Here is a 20,592-nt window from a genome sequence, read left to right as displayed (position 1 = left end):
CTTCCTTTGTTTTCAGAACATCTCAAATATATGATCACATTATTTCCCGAATAACTTGCAAAAGCTCCAAATCCTCAATGACATTTTCCTGGAAAGTCAGAACAACATCAGGTACAGCAGGTGTCTTCTCCCCTTCTGTTAAGAAACTGCAGGAGTTTCTGCTGAAATCACCGCGGTAACCCAACACCAACACCAATCGCTCCATGGCGCTACAGATTTGTCAAAGTCTTCTCTGTCACACTGCGGGGGGGGGGGAAGCCAGGGGAGCATGAGGGAATGTGAACTTCAACAATCTATCAATCCCACTATCTTTGGGCTGTTCTCATGTTTGATTCATAGAGGCAGAAGAAGTTCAAGACGTACACAACAAGCAGGGATCAGACGATCAAAAGTTGGAGCTGGTTTGAAACAAGAACTGTATCTGAACGAAGAAAGATTAAAGTCGAGTTCAAAAGACTGCGTTTAATGTATCTTCACAGTTGGGGGACTGATTGAGAGCTTCTTGATTTTTTGGTTGATTTATTATCTAGTCAACTGACACTAAAATGGATTACATTAGCGAGCAACTCATTATTTAAGTGAATTTCAAACCAAAATGCCAATTATTTTAAAGGTCCCATGTCATGGCCATTTCTACTGATCGTATTTCCATTGTTGAGGTCTACTAGAATGGATTTATATTGTGCAATTTTCCAAACTCACATTGGTTTCTCATACAGCATCTCTGTATAGTATGTGTATCCACTCTCTGTCCTACACGGCTTGTTGGAGCTCCTCGCCCCCCCCCCCCACCCTCCCCTGTGAGCCCAGTGTGCTCTGATTGGTCGGGAAGTAGCGAGGCTCGTTTCTGCGATCTGCTGCGAGGAGCGGACAGGCTTCCGGGTCGGCGATACAGCGAGACATAGCGAAACTCATCCTGAGCACACACAAACGCTCACAGCCGAAGTAAAAACAATAAGTGTGGCTTGATATTGAGTAAGAAAAAGGTTTATAATGCTGTGAGAATGGGTCTGTGGAGAGCATTTCTCCGCGATCCCAACTTAGCAGCCCGAAAAACGTTTACCCATTTAAACAATCGTGGTAGATACCTTGTTTATTTTAAACATCNATATAGAGTCATTATTCATTTCTTTTAAAGCTCAATAAATAACAAAGAAGACCTTTGACCGGCACTTTTCTAATTTTGTCCGGAAGATTTAAACTTTAACGGACGTTAAAGTTTAAATCTTCCGGACAAAATTAGAAAAGTGCCGGTCAAAGGTCTTCTTTGTTATTTATTGAGCTTTAAAAGAAATGAATAATGACTCTATATAATCATATAATAAAACACGGAGGACGGAGATCTCTTTTTCTCCCCATCTTCTGACAGCCCAGCAGCTGATCTCAAAGCATGCTCTCCTCTCCTGCAGGGGGGCGTGGTCAGCTGCAGCTCACAGAATCAGCCCCCTGCAAAAACAGGGCTGGAGAACAGCAAATAGAGCGAAATGAGGCATGGCTAAAATGCATGATCTGTTTGGTATTTTGAAAACAGACGTATAAATATACCTTATAGGTATGGCACTACAATATATCATTTAAATATAGCATGATAGGTGTAAATTCACCAAAAGTTTGAATTTGTCTTTACCTGATTTGAATTCAAAACATACATATTCAGATAACTGTTAATACAAAACCAGAATGTCATAATGTGAGTAATAATATAAGCTGTGTCCCAATTCAGAGGCTGGGTCCTCAGGAGGACCCAGCCTCGCAGTCCGCGGAGGACCCAGCTTAGGTCCTCCGCGGACTGCGAAATGAGACAGTCTACGGAGCATGTCCTTGTACGTCACCGGCAGTTACCCCTACATTTTGCCGCCCCCGTCACCTAGCAACCAGCTGCAGTCACAAGTGCCGGTAATAATTTCTGACACTAGGCAAAATATTTTCAAACGGTTTTCAAACTGTTTTCTAAACTGTTCAATATGCAGTCAGATCTAGCTGTACTTATTTTGGTGTTATATAATATGTTTAAATTATTTTCCCGAGGTCGCAACAGGCCCCCGTGAAGAGGGCTTCATTCTCCCCGCGCATCTGGATAAATTGCGCAGTCTGCTCCTTGCTCCCTATCAAAACAAAATTGTTGCAGTAAGATTTGTATAACAAAAGCAGTTAAATAAATAAATTAGCTTTATAATGAATCCCAACAATATGAAAACCAAACAGGGTTTAGAAATATTTTCACTTCATATTATTTTATGTATGTAATATAAAGAAGACATCTCCAATTGCCAGTATATTACACAAATTAAATAGGTTTACTTTTCTTTCATGTCGTTTACTATTTGGGTGAGTACATTTNTTTCTCACAGGGACAGTGCACAGCAGTGACTGATGCTGGCCTCTTAATATACACTCAAACAGTCCTTATTACAGTATGTGTATTAGGCATGGGTGGTATCGTTTTTTTCATACCGTCATACCTTGCTGACATCATACCGTGGTTTACGGTATATGACGGTATGACTTGGGTCGACTTGAGCGAGGTGGCGTTCGGCGGCAAATAGATGTTTCGAACGGTATATTATATGTTCGGTGTAAAATGCAGCCGGAGCCGGTAGACGCTCGCAAAGTGCCGCGACGTGCGCGCAAGTGCAAAACAAGGGCTGCATACATGACAAATTGTGCAAATGGCACATTTTGAGATTGGATACAGGACGCGTTTGTAGATGTCCGACGTTGTTTCCATTGTGAGCCAAGTTAACAGTATATCATCATACATAAACATTTTCCGGGAGTAAATACTTGACTTATTGAATAAAGTTTGCTATATTCACTAACTAGTTTGGCAATATTATTCCGTGCATGTGTTAAAAACCTTATTTCCATTTGATTCATTGGATTCCTCGCGTGAATGTTTAGCACGTAAATGCTTTCCTTTTTAAAACCGTCCGACCTCGACTACAAAACCATCAACCAGTTGCATAGGATTAAAAAATGTCAACACTCACTCACCCCGTCTTAAACATTCACAAAGAAGTGCCTCTGTCTCTCGTTGTGCTGGATGAAGTCACTGGGGACGAGTAAACCCAAAATAGTCCCAAACAGGCGCAGAGGCATTTTTCTTTTTTACTAGTTGTCCGAGTTCGGGGCCGGCAAATGCTGCCGCCATCTTGCTCAGCTCAGCTCTGTGCTGAGCTCTGAGAGCGGGAAAGACGGACTGCCCTCCCCTGCCCTCTGCTGGCGCGTGCTGTGCATTACAACCAATGTCGTCCCTGTCAAAACTCCGTGTCAGTGTAATAGAATGAAACGCATCTGTGATTTGGCGCACAGTCTGTGACGTCACGGTATTGAAAATCATACCGACGGGATTTCTCAGCAGAGCATACCCCCCNTTTATTTGAGTATTTCCAATTTATGCTACTTTGTACTATACTCAACAACAGATTCAGATGTTAGTTACCTTAGTACTTCTCGGGGAGTAAATTCACCAAGGCCCTACCGCTGCCAGTATACAAAGCTGGACTAAAACCTAGGGTCCACACTTTAATGCCATCACTTAATTATAATCAAAAGATATGATATTAAATGATTCTGAAATGTCCAATTTGCCATACTGAGTATTTTTACATTCTGTACTTTAAGTATTTGATGCCTAATTACTTTTGTACTCTTTATTTGGGGAGCTAACATTTTAATGCAGGGGGGCCTCATTTCATAAACGGCGTGCGTACGCTCAAAAGGTGGGCGGTACGCCAGTTTCTATAGGCAAATGTTGCGATTTATAAAAAACAAACTTGAGGGAAAACTTGCCGGCTCCTCCACGCAAACTCTGACCCAATGGTACGCCACTAAGCACAAAAACGGGAGGGGAGGACGGGAACTGTGACACCGGTGTAGCGCAGAAGGGGAAGAATGGGAGCAGAAATTATTTGTGCAAAAAAATACCATAAATAAAAGTTACCTCATGTATGCGGTTGGAGATGTGATGGTTGAGAGATGGATTAAGCCAATTTAAGAATGGATATAAACAAAGTTGCCTGTCGTTGGACTCCCAGCAGGGGGCCGGCTCTAGACAATTTGCTGTCCAGGCAAGATTTTAGCTGGGCGGCTGGCGCCCCCGGCCCCAACCAGAGAATCGTACAGTAGGAAAAGGGATAAAGATCAATAGAGTATTCCAAGGAATTACACAATGGAATGGGGATGGACGCAGGGCCGGTCGCCTCCGCTACAGGCCAATCATGCAGCTGCATGGGCCTCACATTGCGCAGGGGCCTCGAGCTTATGAGCTCGGCTTGGGGCAGTTCTCCGCGCTGATTTATGCATATTTTTTTATCTCTCCAGTTTAAACGATATATTGGTTTTACTGTTCCATAGTTTTACATTGAAAGTTATTTTTCAAACCTGTTTATCCCAATAAATTATAAAAGGGAGGCCCTGGAAATATGGGGTGTTGACATAAAGTTGTGATCAAAACGTTTGAGACCCACTGAGATAACTTAGACTAAAGTTAAGTTATATTTCTTTTACAGTTTTCATCAAGGGGGGTCTAACTGTCCCCGGCACAACACACATTGGACTGTGGGGAAGGTATGGTTATGTTTGTCATTAGACTTTTTCGGACCCACTCCCGTATTTTATTTATTTTGGTGCACGATCCGACCTTCATGCTGCTACTCTGCGTTCAAACTGCATCCACCCAAACAATGTGATTTGGGTCTCCACCCTTCCCAAAATAACTAAATCTGACACGTTGTGTTAAATGTCTTTTTTAGCTGTTCTGTTCGTCATTTCCTGCGGATCTTTCTTCATGCAGTCAGTCAAAATGAATATAATCACGGGGCTGTTTCTTGACTATTATAGAAAAATATGGGTTACGTATATATTACGTGAAGCATTTTTCGAGTTGATTTGTGATTTATAAAGGGAAACCGGCGTTAGGACGTGCCGCACGCAACAGGTGTGGCCTGTGGGATGAGTACTGACTTTGGGTTGATCTCATGAACCACAAGGAATAACATTTTACTTCACTTAAGGCCATTGTTTATATTATCAATTTGGCTCCCTCCTGAGAGCCCCAGAAAGAAAAGGTTTCAAATGTCCTTTTTTTCCCTTTTAGGGTGGTAAACATAATGACTAACAAAAAACTGAATTTGTGTGTCCTTGAGAGGACATCGGTGTTAGTTATGCAAAAAGTATAGATTACAAACAACATTAGAGCACAACAACTCAATGCAACAAATATATATATTTGTTTAAACATTTGTATTCACATGAAAAAAGTGTAACAGTGCATTTACAGCAATTAAGGCATTTGCTTGTACTCCAATCTTTTTTTTAAATTCAAAGCCAATGCTGAAGCATGTATAACCTCAAATAAGGACCAAAACCCAATGTGCTCCACGAGGAACAAAAATGAATGGGGTGGTCTCGTGGGGTTAAACTGGCAAAACCCCGTTAGGATTCATCCCACGGAATTTTGTAGGCCAGCCATCCCACTGCTGCTCCAGCACCCATAAGTAGCTGAGTAGTGAAAGTTGATAGTCCAAGTTACACCTACCAGCAAGAAAAAACAAGTGACATAAATGCATGGAGCTAACCCTTGGGAAGTTAAGAGTCTTTCAACATATAGTTAATGAACCAGTGGCAATTTTGCCCATCACCCAGTGTATTAGTAAGATAATATTGTACACCCACATAAATACTGTATTTTGTTGGAACCCTACACCTACATGCACTATGATCACCCCCCGGTTTTTAAAAAATTGTTCAATCTCCTACGATCATTATGTAGCTCTCAGAATTAGATTCAACTTTATTGGTCATTTGGACAGAGTACAAAGACAACGAAATGCAGTAAGCATCTATAACCAGAAGTGTGCAAATCAAGCTGAGGGTGGTTCATGGTATGAATATAGCGCTACATCGGCCCCAGGGGGGGATTGTAGGATTGTAGGAGATCTGGGCTTAGCCCAGTGAAGTTGTTGGGGGGTGCAGGTGTAAAGTGCCTATTTTTTACAAGTGGGGGGTTGGACCAACATCCTTTAGGGGGTCGTCGCCTCCTTTAGGGGGGTCCGAGGGCATGCTCCCCCGGGAAGATTTTTTTCTAAATTATTGAAGTTAAAAAGCATCAATCTGGGCACTTTGAGAGCAACATTAACCCTACCTTAAGTAATACCTTAAAGCGGACAAAAGGCACTGTGAGAACCTTATTCATTAACATCCTTTAAATGAAGCACTGATACCGTTAACTCACCCAAAAGTAGCATGTCTTTACTTGATTTGGATTCAAAACCAATGTGCGTACATATTTAAAGGATGACGGATGAGTCTCACCTAGAATGTGCATATTGCTTAGTGATAATATATAATCTGTGTCTCAATTCAGAATCTTTGTTCTGCTGACGTACCAGCTGCAGTAGGCTGAGGTCCCATCAGCTTGGGTCCTCCGCGGACTGCGAAATGAGACAGTCTACGGAGCATGTCCTTGTACGTCACCGGCAGTTACCCCTACATTTTGCAGCCCCCGTCACCTAGCAACCAGCTGCAGTCACAAGTGCCGGTAATAATTTCTGACACTAAGCAAAATATTTTCAAACTGTTTTCAAAACTGTTCAATATGGAGTCAGATCTAGCTGTACTTATTTTGGTGTTATATAATATGTTTAAATTATTTTCCCGAGGTCGCAACAGGCCCCCGTGAAGAGGGCTTCATTCTCCCCGCGCATCTGGATAAATTGCGCAGTCTGCTCATTGCTCCCTATCAAAACAAAATTGTTGCAGTAAGATTTGTATAACAAAAGCAGTTAAATAAATAAATTAGCTTTATAATGAATCCCAACAATATGAAAACCAAACAGGGTTTAGAAATATTTTCACTTCATATTATTTTATGTATGTAATATAAAGAAGACATCTCCAATTGCCAGTATATTACACAAATTAAATAGGTTTACTTTTCTTTCATGTCGTTTACTATTTGGGTGAGTACATTTAAAAACGAATCCAGCTGAAACCGTTGTAGCCGTTGATGGGACGTTACAAGCCATATATATTTTTTAAAACTAATTCGTCACAGTCACCCGTTGCATCCTGGGATATGGTACACCGCGGAGTGTACATCAGATGTATCCTCCAAATCTGGGGAAAGAAGGCTGCATTTGCGGGCCGCATTCGGAGGAGTCTTGTCTTTTTTTTAATTGGGACAGCCTTCGTTTGGCGGAAGTGACGTATGCGGTCTCCGAATGCATCCTCAGGAGGATGCGGCCGCTGAATTGGGACACAGCTATAGTATTGTTAATAATATTTAATTGATGTATTAGTTATTTATTATTATAAAAATTATGACGGTTCTTTTGGGGTTTATGGAGTGATTTAACGTTTAAAGAAATACCATATTCACCCATAGTGTCTTCTCTTGGGACATTTAATACTGGAGGAATGAAGTTGAGATTAGAAACTTTGTTGGCCTTAAGGAAGTATTACATTGTGTCTTTTCTTTGTTTTGCAGGACATATGCAGACAAGTTGAGTCCTAAGGTGGTTCAATCACTGCTGGACCTGCTATGCAGTCAGCTGAAGAACCTGCTGTCTCAGGCAGGAGTCAGTCTCCTCTCTCCTGGGGAAGAGCAAGAAGACAACAAACAGGAGGACAGTGCTGACTCTGAGAAGAAAGACTTCAGAGGTGATCCTGGAGTTCTTTATCTTTTTTGTCAGTTTCAGTCACCTGATGAGTGGGCTCTGTTGTCCTTCATGTGTTTGATAGGAAATACAACCTACTGTATTGGTGTATTTCAGTTTTGGTTTTTCAATAACAATAGCTATGATCAAAGACATTATTTAACATAAATGTGGAGAAAAAAAGCTCCTAAATGATAAGATTGAACCTTGTACATTTTTGTCAACAATGAAGGTTTTTATTCCATGAAATGTAATAATTGTGTCGTCTTGTTTCTTCAGCATTGCTCCGTAAGCAGCACACTGCTGAGCTCCACCTTGGAGACTTCCTGGTTTTCCTCAGGAGGGTGGTGTCTTCGAAGGCCATCCAGTCCAAGATGGCCTCCCCTAAATGGACTGAAGTGCTGCTCAACATAGCTGCACAGAAATGCTGCTCAGGTACCACCACCTTATGTACCTTATCATTTAACTGCTATAAATGTGCAGTACTTAATCTGATGAAAAACAAAGCTGAGACATTAACTCTTGGTTGGTTATTGCTAGGGGTCCCTCTGGTTGGGAACTTAAGAACTCGGCTCCTTGCTCTTCATGTATTGGAGGCTGTCCTGCCTGCCTGTGAGGCCAATATGGAAGACGACCAAGTCACACAGGTATGTTATTATCACTATACGTACCTGCTCCCTGCCGATATCCCGCTTATTATCACTTAGAAATAAGTCTATTAATTTGATAACATTTTAATTTTTAAAATATGTTCTTGACACCTGCTTGACTTAAAAATACAGCAGCACGTTTTCTGCGTCAAAGTCTGTTCACATTTATTTTCAATGAACCAGTCTGTTGCACTGAACCGTGTTCCCTTTAGTGTTTACATTCTGTCTGTCCCTCTGCTGATTTCTTTGTCCTCCAACTCACTGAGTTTTCTGAAAACGCATGTGTTTTTTTGCCAAAGCTGACATTAAATGTACCTTACTTCTTTCTGCTGATTGATATGACGAGCGTCTTTAGCAAGCTCTGCTATGGAAAAGGGCGGACAGCACAATGTCCAAATTGACCAATCAGAATTGAGTATTCTACTAAGCTGTTTAATAAGCCCTTAAAACAGTCAGTGAGCTAATACCGTTTGTTCTCCTTTAGGTTGTTGAGCGCCTCTTCGCCCTGTTGTCTGACTGCATGTGGGAGGCTCCCATTGCCCAAGCCAAACACTCCATTCAGATTAAAGAAAGAGTTCAGGAACTCAAACTACAGGTACAAACCAACCCATTCTCTATCCCTAACAACCTTTCTGTATCATCAATTGTTGTTTGAGTGACTCATGTTTTTTTTATTCCACAGGGAGAGGCAGAAGAGGAGGACGAGAACCTTCCCATCCAGGAAGTGTCCTTTGACCCAGAGAAGGCTCAGTGTTGTGTGGTGGAAAATGGCCAGGGTTTGACGCATGGCAGTGGGGGGAAAGGATACGGCCTGGCCTCCACTGGTATCTCCTCTGGATGCTACCAGTGGAAGGTAATAAGAACATTACATATATTTTAAGAGGAACCCTGCATCCAGTTAACTCAGAATTTAATCAAAATCAAAATCGATGTCATTCATTTCACATTTGATTTTTTCTTTGTAGTTTTACATCGTCAAGGAGAACCGCGGCAACGAGGGTACGTGCGTAGGCGTTTCACGATGGCCCGTGCACGACTTCAACCACCGCACCACGTCTGACATGTGGCTGTACCGGGCATACAGCGGAAATCTTTATCACAATGGAGAACAAACACTGACACTTAGCAGCTTCACGCAGGGAGACTTCATCACCTGTGTTCTGGACATGGAGGCCAGAACCATCTCCTTTGGCAAGAACGGAGAGGTGAGAGACGCAAGACACAACCTCTCGAAGCGCTTCAACAACACAAGTGGCATGTGGAATAAAAACTGAATTTCAAACACTGATTATAAGTGTCTTAAAATAATACAAATAATATAAAAAATCTACTTCATTTATATAGAACCTTTCATGCACTTTCACATAAAAACAAAAGATATTTAGAAAAGCTTTCTATGGCCTCACTGTCCTGTGTCCACCTCTAACTGCTAACTTGTGATTCCACAGGAACCAAAGTTAGCCTTTGAGGATGTTGACGCCACAGAGCTCTATCCCTGTGTGATGTTCTACAGCAGCAACCCAGGGGAGAAGGTAAGACAACACAAGTGTCCATCTGACTGAAAATCCTTCTTGTTCTCCGTCTGTATGAGGGATTTAACCTCTGTCGTCTTGCTCGACTGTGTTTAGAGTGACCCAACAATTACCTGGGGCTGAGATTTCTTATCTTTAATCTTTTGCCTCAGCACGGTCAAAAGACAAGGTCACTGTGACCTTTTATGGCCAGACCTCAAGAATGAATGTGCTCATTATAAACATTTCCCACAAAAGTCTGTTCTGAATTAAAATGTTGAAGTGGGGACACTTTGGACACACATGGATGTAAAATCGAATGTCCCCTAAATTGTCTTTGGGAACAAATGAGCTGTCAACACCTTTTACATTGATGTTGTTTAATGTGCATTGTCCTTTTAGTCTTGTTTCTTTGGAGAAAAGAAACGATAAAAGAGGCACCTGTAAATTAACATGATACTAATATATGTTTATAAGAAACATGATATCAATATTTCTATGGTATTACATTCAACTTATTATGTATACACATATTGTATTTATGTATGTATATTTAGCTTATTTATTTAAAAAAAAAATTCCAGGTTAAGATCTGTGACATGCAGATGAGGGGAACGCCTCGAGACCTGTTGCCTGGCGACCCGGTCTGCAGCCCCATGGCCACCGTCCTGGCCGAGGCCACCACACAGCTGATCCGCATCCTACACCGCACAGACCACTGGACCCACTGCATCAACAAGACCATGACGGAGCGCCTCCACAAGATCAAACTCTGCTTCAGAGAGTCTGCCAGTGCAAGCGGCAGCGGTGGAGGTCAGAGGCTGAAGAAGAGCCGATCGGTGCAGAGCCGCGAGGAGCACGACGCTCAGAGCGAGAGCCAAGAAACCCCCACGAGGACGGAGGAGGAGAGGGGCCGCCACGGACGACAGCATGGCTTGGGAGAGCTGTCGGAGCACCACCTCAGGACGCTCTGTACGGAGGTGTGGCCGGTCCTGTCGGTGATCGGAGGGGCGGATGCGGGATTACGCGTCGGTGGGCGATGTGTGCACAAGCAGACCGGGAGGCACGCCACTCTGCTGGGCGTGGTGAAGGAGGGCAGCACCTCGGCCAAGGTGCAGTGGGACGAGGCCGAGGTCACCATCAGGTACCGGCACACATGTTTTGCTGTGGCATCTTTTTGTCAACTGTCTTTGACATTTCTCTTTGTCTATACGCTGCTAGTATGTTTAATTATTTTTAACTAATTGTCAGCTGCTGATACATTTATTTTGATTTTGACAATATTTCATGACAAAAGGCCTCCATACTTTTACTTAGTTATCAAATAACAAGGGGAAAGTCCTTGTTATTTCCAAAAGATAAGGATCACATGATCTCTTATAATTCAATATTCAACAATAATGTGACTGGTCCAGGCCAGTAGTTCCCAACCATGTGGGGTTGCAATTGCTTGACTTGTCGTTAAGTTTGTACTTTCTGGATTTTATAGAGTGCAAGAAAACGTTTAAACCTCACAGAATAAGGACACGATAACTTGTCAACAGCCTCATTTAGCATTTTAATAATATGCAGTCGAAACTATTGGAACAATGGCCGAGAAAATGCAAGAAGGAAAAACTGAAAAAAAGGAACAGATTAAATAGTACGATTTTGAATTAAATAAAAAAAACACACAGAACTGTATGCAAAGGTTGGGAACCACTGACCTAGGCAAACATTGATCAGCACTACATGAACGACTACATGGCTAAAATAATCTTAAAACACCTTTGGAGCTGAATGTTTCTTCACCTGTACTCACATTCTTCTGACACTGCATTAGCCACCTCATTACTTTTAAATCACCTTTTCATTTTCCCTCGCTCTTATTTTCTATTTCAATGTTGTTGTTATTGACTTGCCCCTCGCGTCATTAATCCATAACTCTTGTGCATGGCCCATTAAATCATTGATCAAGGTTTTGGTCTCCACACATTCCATCTCTTGATTTGTTTTGCATGCCGTGCTCTCTCTCTCGTGCCCTTTCCCTCACTTTGTGTTTCCTTCCCTTGTCTCCTTTCACTCTCCACTCCCTTCTATTAAAGCTTCCCAACTTTCTGGTCGCCTAGTGACACTCCGCTGTACAACCTGGAACCCTGCGAGCCGCTGCCCTTCGACGTGGCACGATTCCGCGGCCTCACCGCCTCGCTGCTGTTGGACCTCACCTACCTCACCAGCATCCACGAGGAAACCGCCACCAAGCTCAGCGCGCGACGCCACGACAAGAAGCATCGCAACGCGGCCTCCACCGGGCACGAGCCCACGGGTAGCGAAGACAAGGCGGAGAACGATGGGCACAACCGAAACGAAGAAAAAGATAACCAAGAAGCATCTGGAGCTCCAAACACCTCTGACATGCGTGTGTCCCACAGCCTTGATGAGGTGAAGGCACATGCAGCACCCAACTCAAAGTCAGAGAGCGAAATCTCCTCTGTTGTGAGTGGAGGAAATGAGACCCTCTTCACTGCAGCTCCTCACACTCCTGTTGAGGGAAGCAGGAAGAAAGGCCATGAGCACGGCTCCCGTAGTCACGAGACTTCTCCCTCCTCCATCGCCATGCAGTCGGAAATCCATGCTGTGCAGCTTTCCTACCTCTACCTGGGAGCCATGAAGGCCCTGAGCGCCCTGCTCAGCTGCAGCAAGTATGCTGAGCTGCTGCTAATACCAAAGGTACTTGGTACAGTTGTATTACTTCTATGTTCTTCAGTTGTAGGAGTAACCTTTTTAAGTCAACATAGTTATAGTAGAACCTTTCAACATTTTCAGAAATATTTTTGATTGGCTTTCCGGCTAAGAGTTAGACGATGAGATTTGTGCTCAAGTATCAGTCTCATCGTCTAATTATCTGCGAGGAAGTGAATGTGTGCATTCTTGCAAAATTTGTATTCTTTTACAATCAAAACTAATACAAATACACATAATGTGAGTCAAATGTCTTACCTGAAATCAATCCAGGTCAAATATCGGTCAGATGTATGCTAACTTATCCTCTCTTGTAACATCAAGGTGTTACCAGACGCAGCATCAAGCGGGCACAACGCTGATCTGAATGCCAGCACCAATGGGAGCACAGCTGCCACCTCGCCGGTGTGCCAGGAAGAGGTGGAGATGCGAGCGGCTCTGCAGTTCCTCATGCGCCACATGGTGAAGAGGGCAGTGATGCGCTCCCCCATCAAGCGGGCCCTGGGCCTGGCAGACCTGGAGCGGGCACAGGCCATGATCTACAAGCTTGTTGTGAATGGGCTGTTGGAGGAGCCCAGTGGAGGAAAAGCTAAGCCTGGTGAGAATATATAAACATTTTAGATTGGATAAGACATTTAAAATCTATATATAAGATAGAATAAAACATAATACACCAACCTATGTTTAAAATGATAGACACAGGATACTATTTACATATACGGTGTGATTACAGTAGGTAAACATTTTTTGGGGGGGGTTTATAAAATGGAAAACAGAGTGGAGTGCTGTTAAGACCTTTTAAAAAGAGAAACTAAAGAACCTACGAAGTTTCAGTTCTCTGCTAGCCTTGGGTTAGGTGGTATAGAGTGGTGCAGGAATGAGTCCTAAAACTGGGAAATTAGCTAGGATTTTACTACTTGGGGTAAAATCCTAAAGTGTCCGGTGAGCAGCTGATGACGGTTCTATGTGATTGTTTATTACTGCTGGGAATTCTTAAAAGATAACAATAACTTTTCAGCTTTGTCTGTCTTTTTACACCCCTTCCTTAGGAGTGAGAAGTGAGCCTGAAGGGGAGGGGGACGGTACAGAGGGGGAGCAGTTGGCACAGACTCCAGTCACAACCAGCCCCTCTGCCTCCAGCACCACCTCCTTCATGAGCTCCTCACTGGAGGACACTACCACTGCCACCACCCCCATCACAGACACGGAGACTGTCCCTGCATCAGAGTCTCCGGGGGTCATGCCTCTCAGCCTCCTCAGGTCAGAACAGATGGCTGTACATACTGTCAGTTGACGAGCCTTGTTTCTCATGTATGATTCAATCGAGATGATTATTTCAATGCTTCTCTGACAGGCAAATGTTCTCAAGCTACCCGACTACCAGTCTGGCTCCAACCCGGCGAGCTCAGACTCCCCCAGTAACCTCTCTGCCAACCTCCCCCTCAGACGAGGTGGGCCGCAGTCAGAGTCTCACCTCCCCCGACTCCCAGCCCTCCAGACAACAGAACAGGACGGGTACCTGTAAGTATGCCTGACTGCCATGAGTGTAAATATCGAGAGACAATTTTCAGACAACAAACTTCATTAAATTAATCCAGAAAATAATGTGCATGTGATTTATCAATAATGAAAATAATTGTTGGTTGCAGCCTATTAGAATAACTTAAAAAAAAAAAAGAAGAAATCTCAAATTAATATTGTTTTTTATAGTGAAATAAAATGTGACATAAGCCAAAATCATGTGCTAGAAAAAGTGCGCTACAATGGAGGGGAGTTGTAACTTAAGTTTTACTAAACTTGATTTAAAAAAAGAATGATATTAATAAAGTATTATTTAAAACAAAATACAATGGCAAACAGTTTTGTAGCTTGTTGACCCTGGTTTGGATTCAATGCAAACCCATTGAAGACTGATATCATTCATGACAAGGGATTCCCCTTTGGTTCATCTTTAAAAGAGCTCTGTCAGATTACAGTCACTGATGCAAACATCAGAGAGCTGATGATACAAAGTCCAATATTTAACCCATTTAACTCCGTTCTCTCTGTTGGGTCAAATGTGTTCTCATTGGCAAAACAAAAGTGATTTTCCCTTACATATGTCCACCTCCTTTGACCTTTACTTCTTGTAAAAACTGAGATTTGTTTCCCCTTGTGACATTGCAAACCGCTGCTCTGATAAATCATGCAAAGTGAAACTACGATGAGTTCAATGGACTAATGTAACCTGACAGTCTGAATCAATAGAGTCTGACGCATCACAAAGCAGGTTTTAAACTTTTCAAAAAAATATCGATATATTCAAATATTTTCAGAGAAAGGAAACACATTTGTAAGAGTATAAGGAAGCAAACAATTGATTTTAGTAAATAAAATAAAACGTATTTCCTAAGTGTAACTTTAATTGTTAGACATAATTCCACTTTTTGAGTAAAGGCTGCTGTTTAAATCTAAGGACATTCTTGTTATTTCATGCTCCAGTATAACGAACACATACAGATTTGTACTAATTGTGGTGGTGTTGTTTACTTCAGCTCTGTCGGACCCCAGCAGTAGGCTGTCCACATCCCCCCCTCCCCCGGCCATCGCTGTGCCCCTGTTGGAGATGGGCTTCTCCCTGCGGCAGATCACCAAAGCTCTGGAAGCCACCGGTCAGTCCGAATTGCATGCCCCCTTTTTTTCAAATTGTATTTAATTGAAACTTTTTTAAATTTATTTTTATAAAATCGACTATATATGGTTATTGGAGAACAATGCTTGCATTATTACAATCACAAATAATGAAATGTCACAATAATGTAAAACAGAAAAGCAACACATTTCACATAGAAGGAAACAATTGATTGTGTAAGTTTGCATTCAACAGGCTGAATTGTGTCTTTGTGCAAAAACTACTAATAAAAAAGGATACATTAAAAGAGATTTAAATACAAACACAACAGAAACTACATTAAATGCACTACAAGGTACTTGATGGTGATGACTGAAAACATGGAATAAAAGGGGGAAAAGTTATCACTATTTTCAGTCGACTACAGATTGGTACAGGAACAGCTGGTAATGGATCAAAAAGTGTTTGGTAAGACTATACATAGTGTAGTATGATCATCATTGTGCTGTTCTGTGCTGTACCCGTTAACTCAGGTGCCAGTGGAGAAGCAGACGCTCAGAACATCACGGTGCTGGCCATGTGGATGATAGAACATCCCGGCACGGAGGAGGAGCATGAAGAGGGTCACACCAGAGGCAGTGGTGTCGGCGGCGACGGCTCCGACTCGTCCTGTCCAGGAGCAACAGCCTCTTCTGGAGGCAAATCTCTGGACAGGAGCCCCTACCTGGTCTCTCCTGGAGACATCGCCAGTGCTGATGCTTCAGAAATGGAGGAGGGCTTCAGCGAGAGGTACAAAAGCTTTTCCTCTAGGGTTGAATAAAGCGAATAAAGATACATTCAGAACAACAGTTTACATGCTTTAATGTAAACATGTTCTAATAGAAAGATCCAAAAATAACATACGAGCCTAAAACTCAGCACATATATATTATCTTGTATATCATTCTCCTTTGAATGAAGATATCTGCATGGCATGAGAAAACAAGAAGGGAGAATAGTATCATTGTCTAGTATCTATTACCTTCAGAATGATGTTAAGGCTTTTGTAAGTCTGTTTCTCCTTTTGGAATCATGGTAGACATGAATGATGTACATTAGTTTAAATCATATACCACGTCATTATAAATATTACAGTTTCTTACCCTATCCTGAATGCCAGAAGATTTAACATTTGTAATGTATATTCAATATTTGAAAAGCATTTATTTGTGTTCTTTTGTAGTCCTGAGGGTCTGGAGCAGGACAATGCGTCGGCCTCCAGTGGCGGTCCGCTCAGAGGCCGCTCTGCTGCCGGCAGGAAACACCGCTTTGACCTGGCAGCACGCACGCTGTTAGCCCGCGCTGGTAAGGAATTCCACAAGAGCCTCATTTACCTTTCCTTATAACTTTATCGCCCGCTTCTTCACTTTACTTTAAACCTCCTCCCCTTCAGCAGGACTGTACCGCTCGGTGCAGGCGCACCACAGCCAATCACGGCGGGAGGTCTCGTCGCTCCAGCAGCAGCAGGACCCCGGCGCGCTCTACGACTTCAACCTGGACGAAGAGCTGGAGATGGACCTGGATGAGGAGACCATGGAGGCCATGTTCGGCCAAGATCTGGCCAGCGACACGGATATTCTGGGAATGTGGATCCCGGAGGTACTGGACTGGCCAACATGGGTGTGTGTGACTTTATGCTTTGTCCAGAGGGCTGCCAACTCCATTCTGCTCTTTACCTACATCCCTTCTCACAGTTAGCTCATATTATACGTGCACGCTAAAAGGCCTACATATAGGGGCCCTTTATGCTTTTTGCGGGTTTCCCTTTCCAGTAGTGTCTTGTCTTGTGCCTGTAAATGGTCTGCAAAGGCTACAATCCCAAAGTTCCCTCCAGAAGGAGTTTCTCTCGCAGACAACCCTGCCTGAAACGTAACATAGGGACATCACTTCTTAACACTAGCCATTATACTGGCTAGCACTCCAATACATTGTATTTGATAGTCTAAGGGGCGGGACATCTCTAAGCGGTTAGCTAACCACAAGAGACGACCAGCTAACCAATAAGAGCAGACTGGGCTCTGGTTTCAGGCATAGGAAGTATGAGAAAAATAAAGACCTATTGGAACATTAAAGCATGTTAACATGTCACAGTAGAGGCACCTGACAATGAGCATATGTCCTCTTTAAAGTCACTTGCTTGCATATTTATTCTAAGAGCCCACTCACTCTACTGATCTAACTGGCATGGAATGAAAGAATTAACACTAACAACATGATTATTCTCTGGCTGTTGCTTGGAACTGATTTTTGTTGATTTCTAACACACCGCATGGATGCCTACCTGCTGCTCTGAACAACTCTGTCTTGTTTGTCTTCATCTATGTGAATGTGTGTGTCACTCTGTCATTTCACCACACCTCACAGCACGTGTGTGAAACGGATGATCGCGATGAAGTTGTGGTGTGCGAGCTGTGTGAGGCCAACGTCGCCAACTTCAACCAGCACATGAAGAAGAGCCACCCAGGATGCGGTCGCAGCGCCAACAGGCAAGGTTACCGCAGCAACGGCTCCTATGTAGACGGCTGGTTTGGAGGGGAGTGTGGGAGTGGAAACCCTTACTACCTGCTGTGTGGAGGCTGCAGAGAGAAGTACCTGGCCATCAAAAGCAAAGCCAAAGTCCCCATTGTGGAGAGGTTGGTACACCCAAGAAGATCGAGTGAACATGAGAGCGCATATGTGTCTTCACTGTATCTTAGCGTTATTAGCCCTTACATCCAAGCTGCTTACAAAGAGGACCGCTTTAGGTTGGTTTGTTCATGCGGCCAAACACAAGCTTTGCACAAGTGCTTTCCTGAAAAGTCAGGTTTTCTTAATTTAAAGTGCTTCCAAACAGCACCCCAAAATGGCTAGGAAAGAAGACGCCGAACGCAGCGCTCAATCGCGAGATGGCAATTTTCTTTTAGCAAAGACGTTAGCACTCGGGTTAGTATGATTACAACTATTTGATTAGTGTTCTCTTTTGTTTATTATTATAATTTGTTTTATTGTGATTTGAGGAACGGGTAACTCTCCAGACCACTTTTAAAAGCTTTAATTCCTTGTTTGGAAACATACATGTACTGTACATCTGTACAACTGTTTGTCATGTTGAAATCATCAGACATTTGGTTATATTTTAATACATGAATCTGATGAATTGTCATGTAATCTTCTCTTTGACATGTTCACAGGTATAAGGGACAAGCTCCTGACCTCCTGGGGAAGCAGGACAGTGTCTATGAAGGTATTGTCGATTTTAAAATGTCAAACTGAATTCAAAATCCAATGTTCTGTGCAGTAATACACAGACCTTTTTGCTTGGCTTTGATTAAAATTATATTTGATGTCTGTCCGTCCCGCTACAGAGGACTGGGACATGCTTGACGTTGACGAAGATGAGAAGCTGACGGGAGAGGAGGAGTTTGAGCTCTTGGTCGGACCATTGGGTCTCAGTGAGCGGAAGATCGTCCCAGAGGCTGTCCAGTTTCCAGACAGCGACCCTCTTGGAGCTTCTGTTGCCATGGTGACAGCCACCAACAGCATGGAAGAGACCCTGCTGCAAATAGGTGTGAAGAAGATCCCATAGAGTGGTGCAATGAAGAAGTTAGCGACACAAACGCTCTCTCTACAAAAAACAATGGAATTATTTAAAATTGCAGAATATAAGCTAATAAGTCGTAGAACCAATCTTGAACATCTCTTAAGCTTCTGTGTGTGTTTGTGTTTAGGCTGTCAGACCTCGGTGGATAAGAGTTCCTCGGGCAGAGTGACCCTCGGCGAGCAGGCGGCGGCCCTCCAGAACCCTCATGACCGGGTGATGGCGCTGAGGAGGGTGACGGCTGCAGCCCAGGTGCTGCTGGCCAGGACCATGGTCATGAGAGCCCTGTCCCTGCTGTCTGTCAGGTAATTGACATCAACACAAGAACATGCCTACACACTGCCTGGGCCTGGGTGTTTGTAATAGACCTGCATGTGGAGCTTTGTAATGTGCTCTCCTGACATGTTGGATGAATAGCAATTCCAGATATATATAGGTTTTCTGGCTATTTGTACAACTTATTTCTTACTTCTAAGATTTTAAAATGTACAACCTGGGCAAAGATGCCATGATAGTATAGAAAAGTGGTTCTAATGCACCAAAATAATATAATTACAACTATGGAATTGGGATTCTTGTTAGACAAAATGAGTTGCTCAGGTACTGTACAGTGTATTTCAACTTGTGTTGATGTGATAAAATATTTGCAACCTCTTTCCTTGTTTATCACTTAATAAGACTGGCTATTTCAAAATCAATAAGTTAGGTGAGATATAACGCAGTGATCTTCCTAAAATATTTTCTCCATTTACATTTTTGGTTGAAGATGTGGAAGATTATTTGAATATTTTGAGAATAGAATATCCTTCTATTTGTTATTTAATACATGGCTTCCCTCTCTCTTCATTCCTCCCTTCTCCTCTATACTCCCCCCTCTCTCCCTCCCTTACAGTGGCTCCAGCTGCAGCCTGGCAGCCGGTCTGGAGTCTCTGGGTTTGACCGACATCAGGACTCTGGTCAGGCTGATGTGTCTGGCGGCTGCAGGCAGAGCCGGTCTTTCCACCAGTGCAACATCAGGCTCCGGTCACTCTGAAAGGCCCCGCGGGGCCGCCAAATCGGGCAAACCCATCTCCTGTCTGGCTTACCTCAGCACAGCTGTGGGCTGCTTGGCCTCCAACAGCCCCAACGCTGCCAAGCTGCTGGTGCAGCTCTGCACTCAGGTACATCATGTAACTCATCATTTGGCTGATTTAGTTTATCATGGCTTGATTTAAGCTGTATTTAGTTTTGAAAGAGTTATATTGCCCAGTAAATACCGTAATTTTCGGACTATAAGGCCCACCTGAATATAAGCCGCAGCAGCTAAATTCAATGATGTGTACATATATAAGCCGCACTGGACTATAAGCCGCAGGTGTTTTAATGTTTAATTACCATATGTAAGGGTTCGTGCACAGAGGGGATTGTCGGGAAAGAGATGGCTGTTTGAGGAAGCTCCCATTTATTAACATTTCAACAAACCAGTTGCATATTTGCATAACGTATTCAAGTGTTACCATTTAGTGCAATAGTAGCTACAGAACATGCACTGTGCTGTGTAAACTGTACTGTATCACATAGCGTTTCAGACACACAAACTTTTCAACTTTCAAACTTAAACGGTGCGCTCCCAGCGCACGTATAACACCTTTGGACAAACTGTCTCGCTCTCGTAATGTCTGTCTGTCTTGCTCTCGTTCTGTCTCTCGTACCACTCTCGGTTCCACTTTTACTTTTGCGCGCTACCTGTCTCACTCTTTTCCGGCCTCCAGCTTTTCCTGCTGGAACCCGCCGCTTAAAGGTGGGGGTCCGCGGACCGGCCATAGAGCCCATAGAGTTAAAGGTG

At 43.2% G+C, this 20,592-nt stretch overlaps 2 protein-coding genes across 2 annotated transcripts in view; both read left to right on the top strand.

The window, feature by feature from the left end:
* Positions 1-20,592, top strand: part of LOC104965166 (gamma-aminobutyric acid receptor subunit beta-1-like) — a 417,189-nt gene that overhangs the window by 336,751 nt on the left and 59,846 nt on the right. The gene's annotated exons all lie outside the window — the stretch shown is intronic.
* Positions 1-20,592, top strand: part of herc1 (HECT and RLD domain containing E3 ubiquitin protein ligase family member 1) — a 99,737-nt gene that overhangs the window by 30,299 nt on the left and 48,846 nt on the right. The window contains exons 6-26 of the mRNA XM_010794105.1: positions 7,490-7,662; positions 7,938-8,093; positions 8,199-8,305; positions 8,793-8,903; positions 8,991-9,161; positions 9,274-9,513; positions 9,757-9,840; positions 10,404-10,963; positions 11,904-12,528; positions 12,865-13,138; positions 13,590-13,800; positions 13,895-14,061; positions 15,075-15,191; positions 15,685-15,940; positions 16,374-16,495; positions 16,584-16,810; positions 17,555-17,823; positions 18,361-18,413; positions 18,535-18,735; positions 18,898-19,072; positions 19,660-19,927. Coding sequence (XP_010792407.1) covers positions 7,490-7,662; positions 7,938-8,093; positions 8,199-8,305; positions 8,793-8,903; positions 8,991-9,161; positions 9,274-9,513; positions 9,757-9,840; positions 10,404-10,963; positions 11,904-12,528; positions 12,865-13,138; positions 13,590-13,800; positions 13,895-14,061; positions 15,075-15,191; positions 15,685-15,940; positions 16,374-16,495; positions 16,584-16,810; positions 17,555-17,823; positions 18,361-18,413; positions 18,535-18,735; positions 18,898-19,072; positions 19,660-19,927 — 4,567 coding nt within the window. The remainder of the gene's footprint in view (positions 1-7,489; positions 7,663-7,937; positions 8,094-8,198; positions 8,306-8,792; positions 8,904-8,990; positions 9,162-9,273; positions 9,514-9,756; positions 9,841-10,403; positions 10,964-11,903; positions 12,529-12,864; positions 13,139-13,589; positions 13,801-13,894; positions 14,062-15,074; positions 15,192-15,684; positions 15,941-16,373; positions 16,496-16,583; positions 16,811-17,554; positions 17,824-18,360; positions 18,414-18,534; positions 18,736-18,897; positions 19,073-19,659; positions 19,928-20,592) is intronic.

The sequence above is a fragment of the Notothenia coriiceps genome, unplaced genomic scaffold (genome assembly GCF_000735185.1).
Source record: "Notothenia coriiceps isolate Sejong01 unplaced genomic scaffold, NC01 NC01_scaffold00037244, whole genome shotgun sequence".
Taxonomy (NCBI): Eukaryota; Metazoa; Chordata; class Actinopteri; order Perciformes; family Nototheniidae; genus Notothenia; species Notothenia coriiceps.
This window is presented reverse-complemented; position numbering and strand designations above follow the sequence as displayed.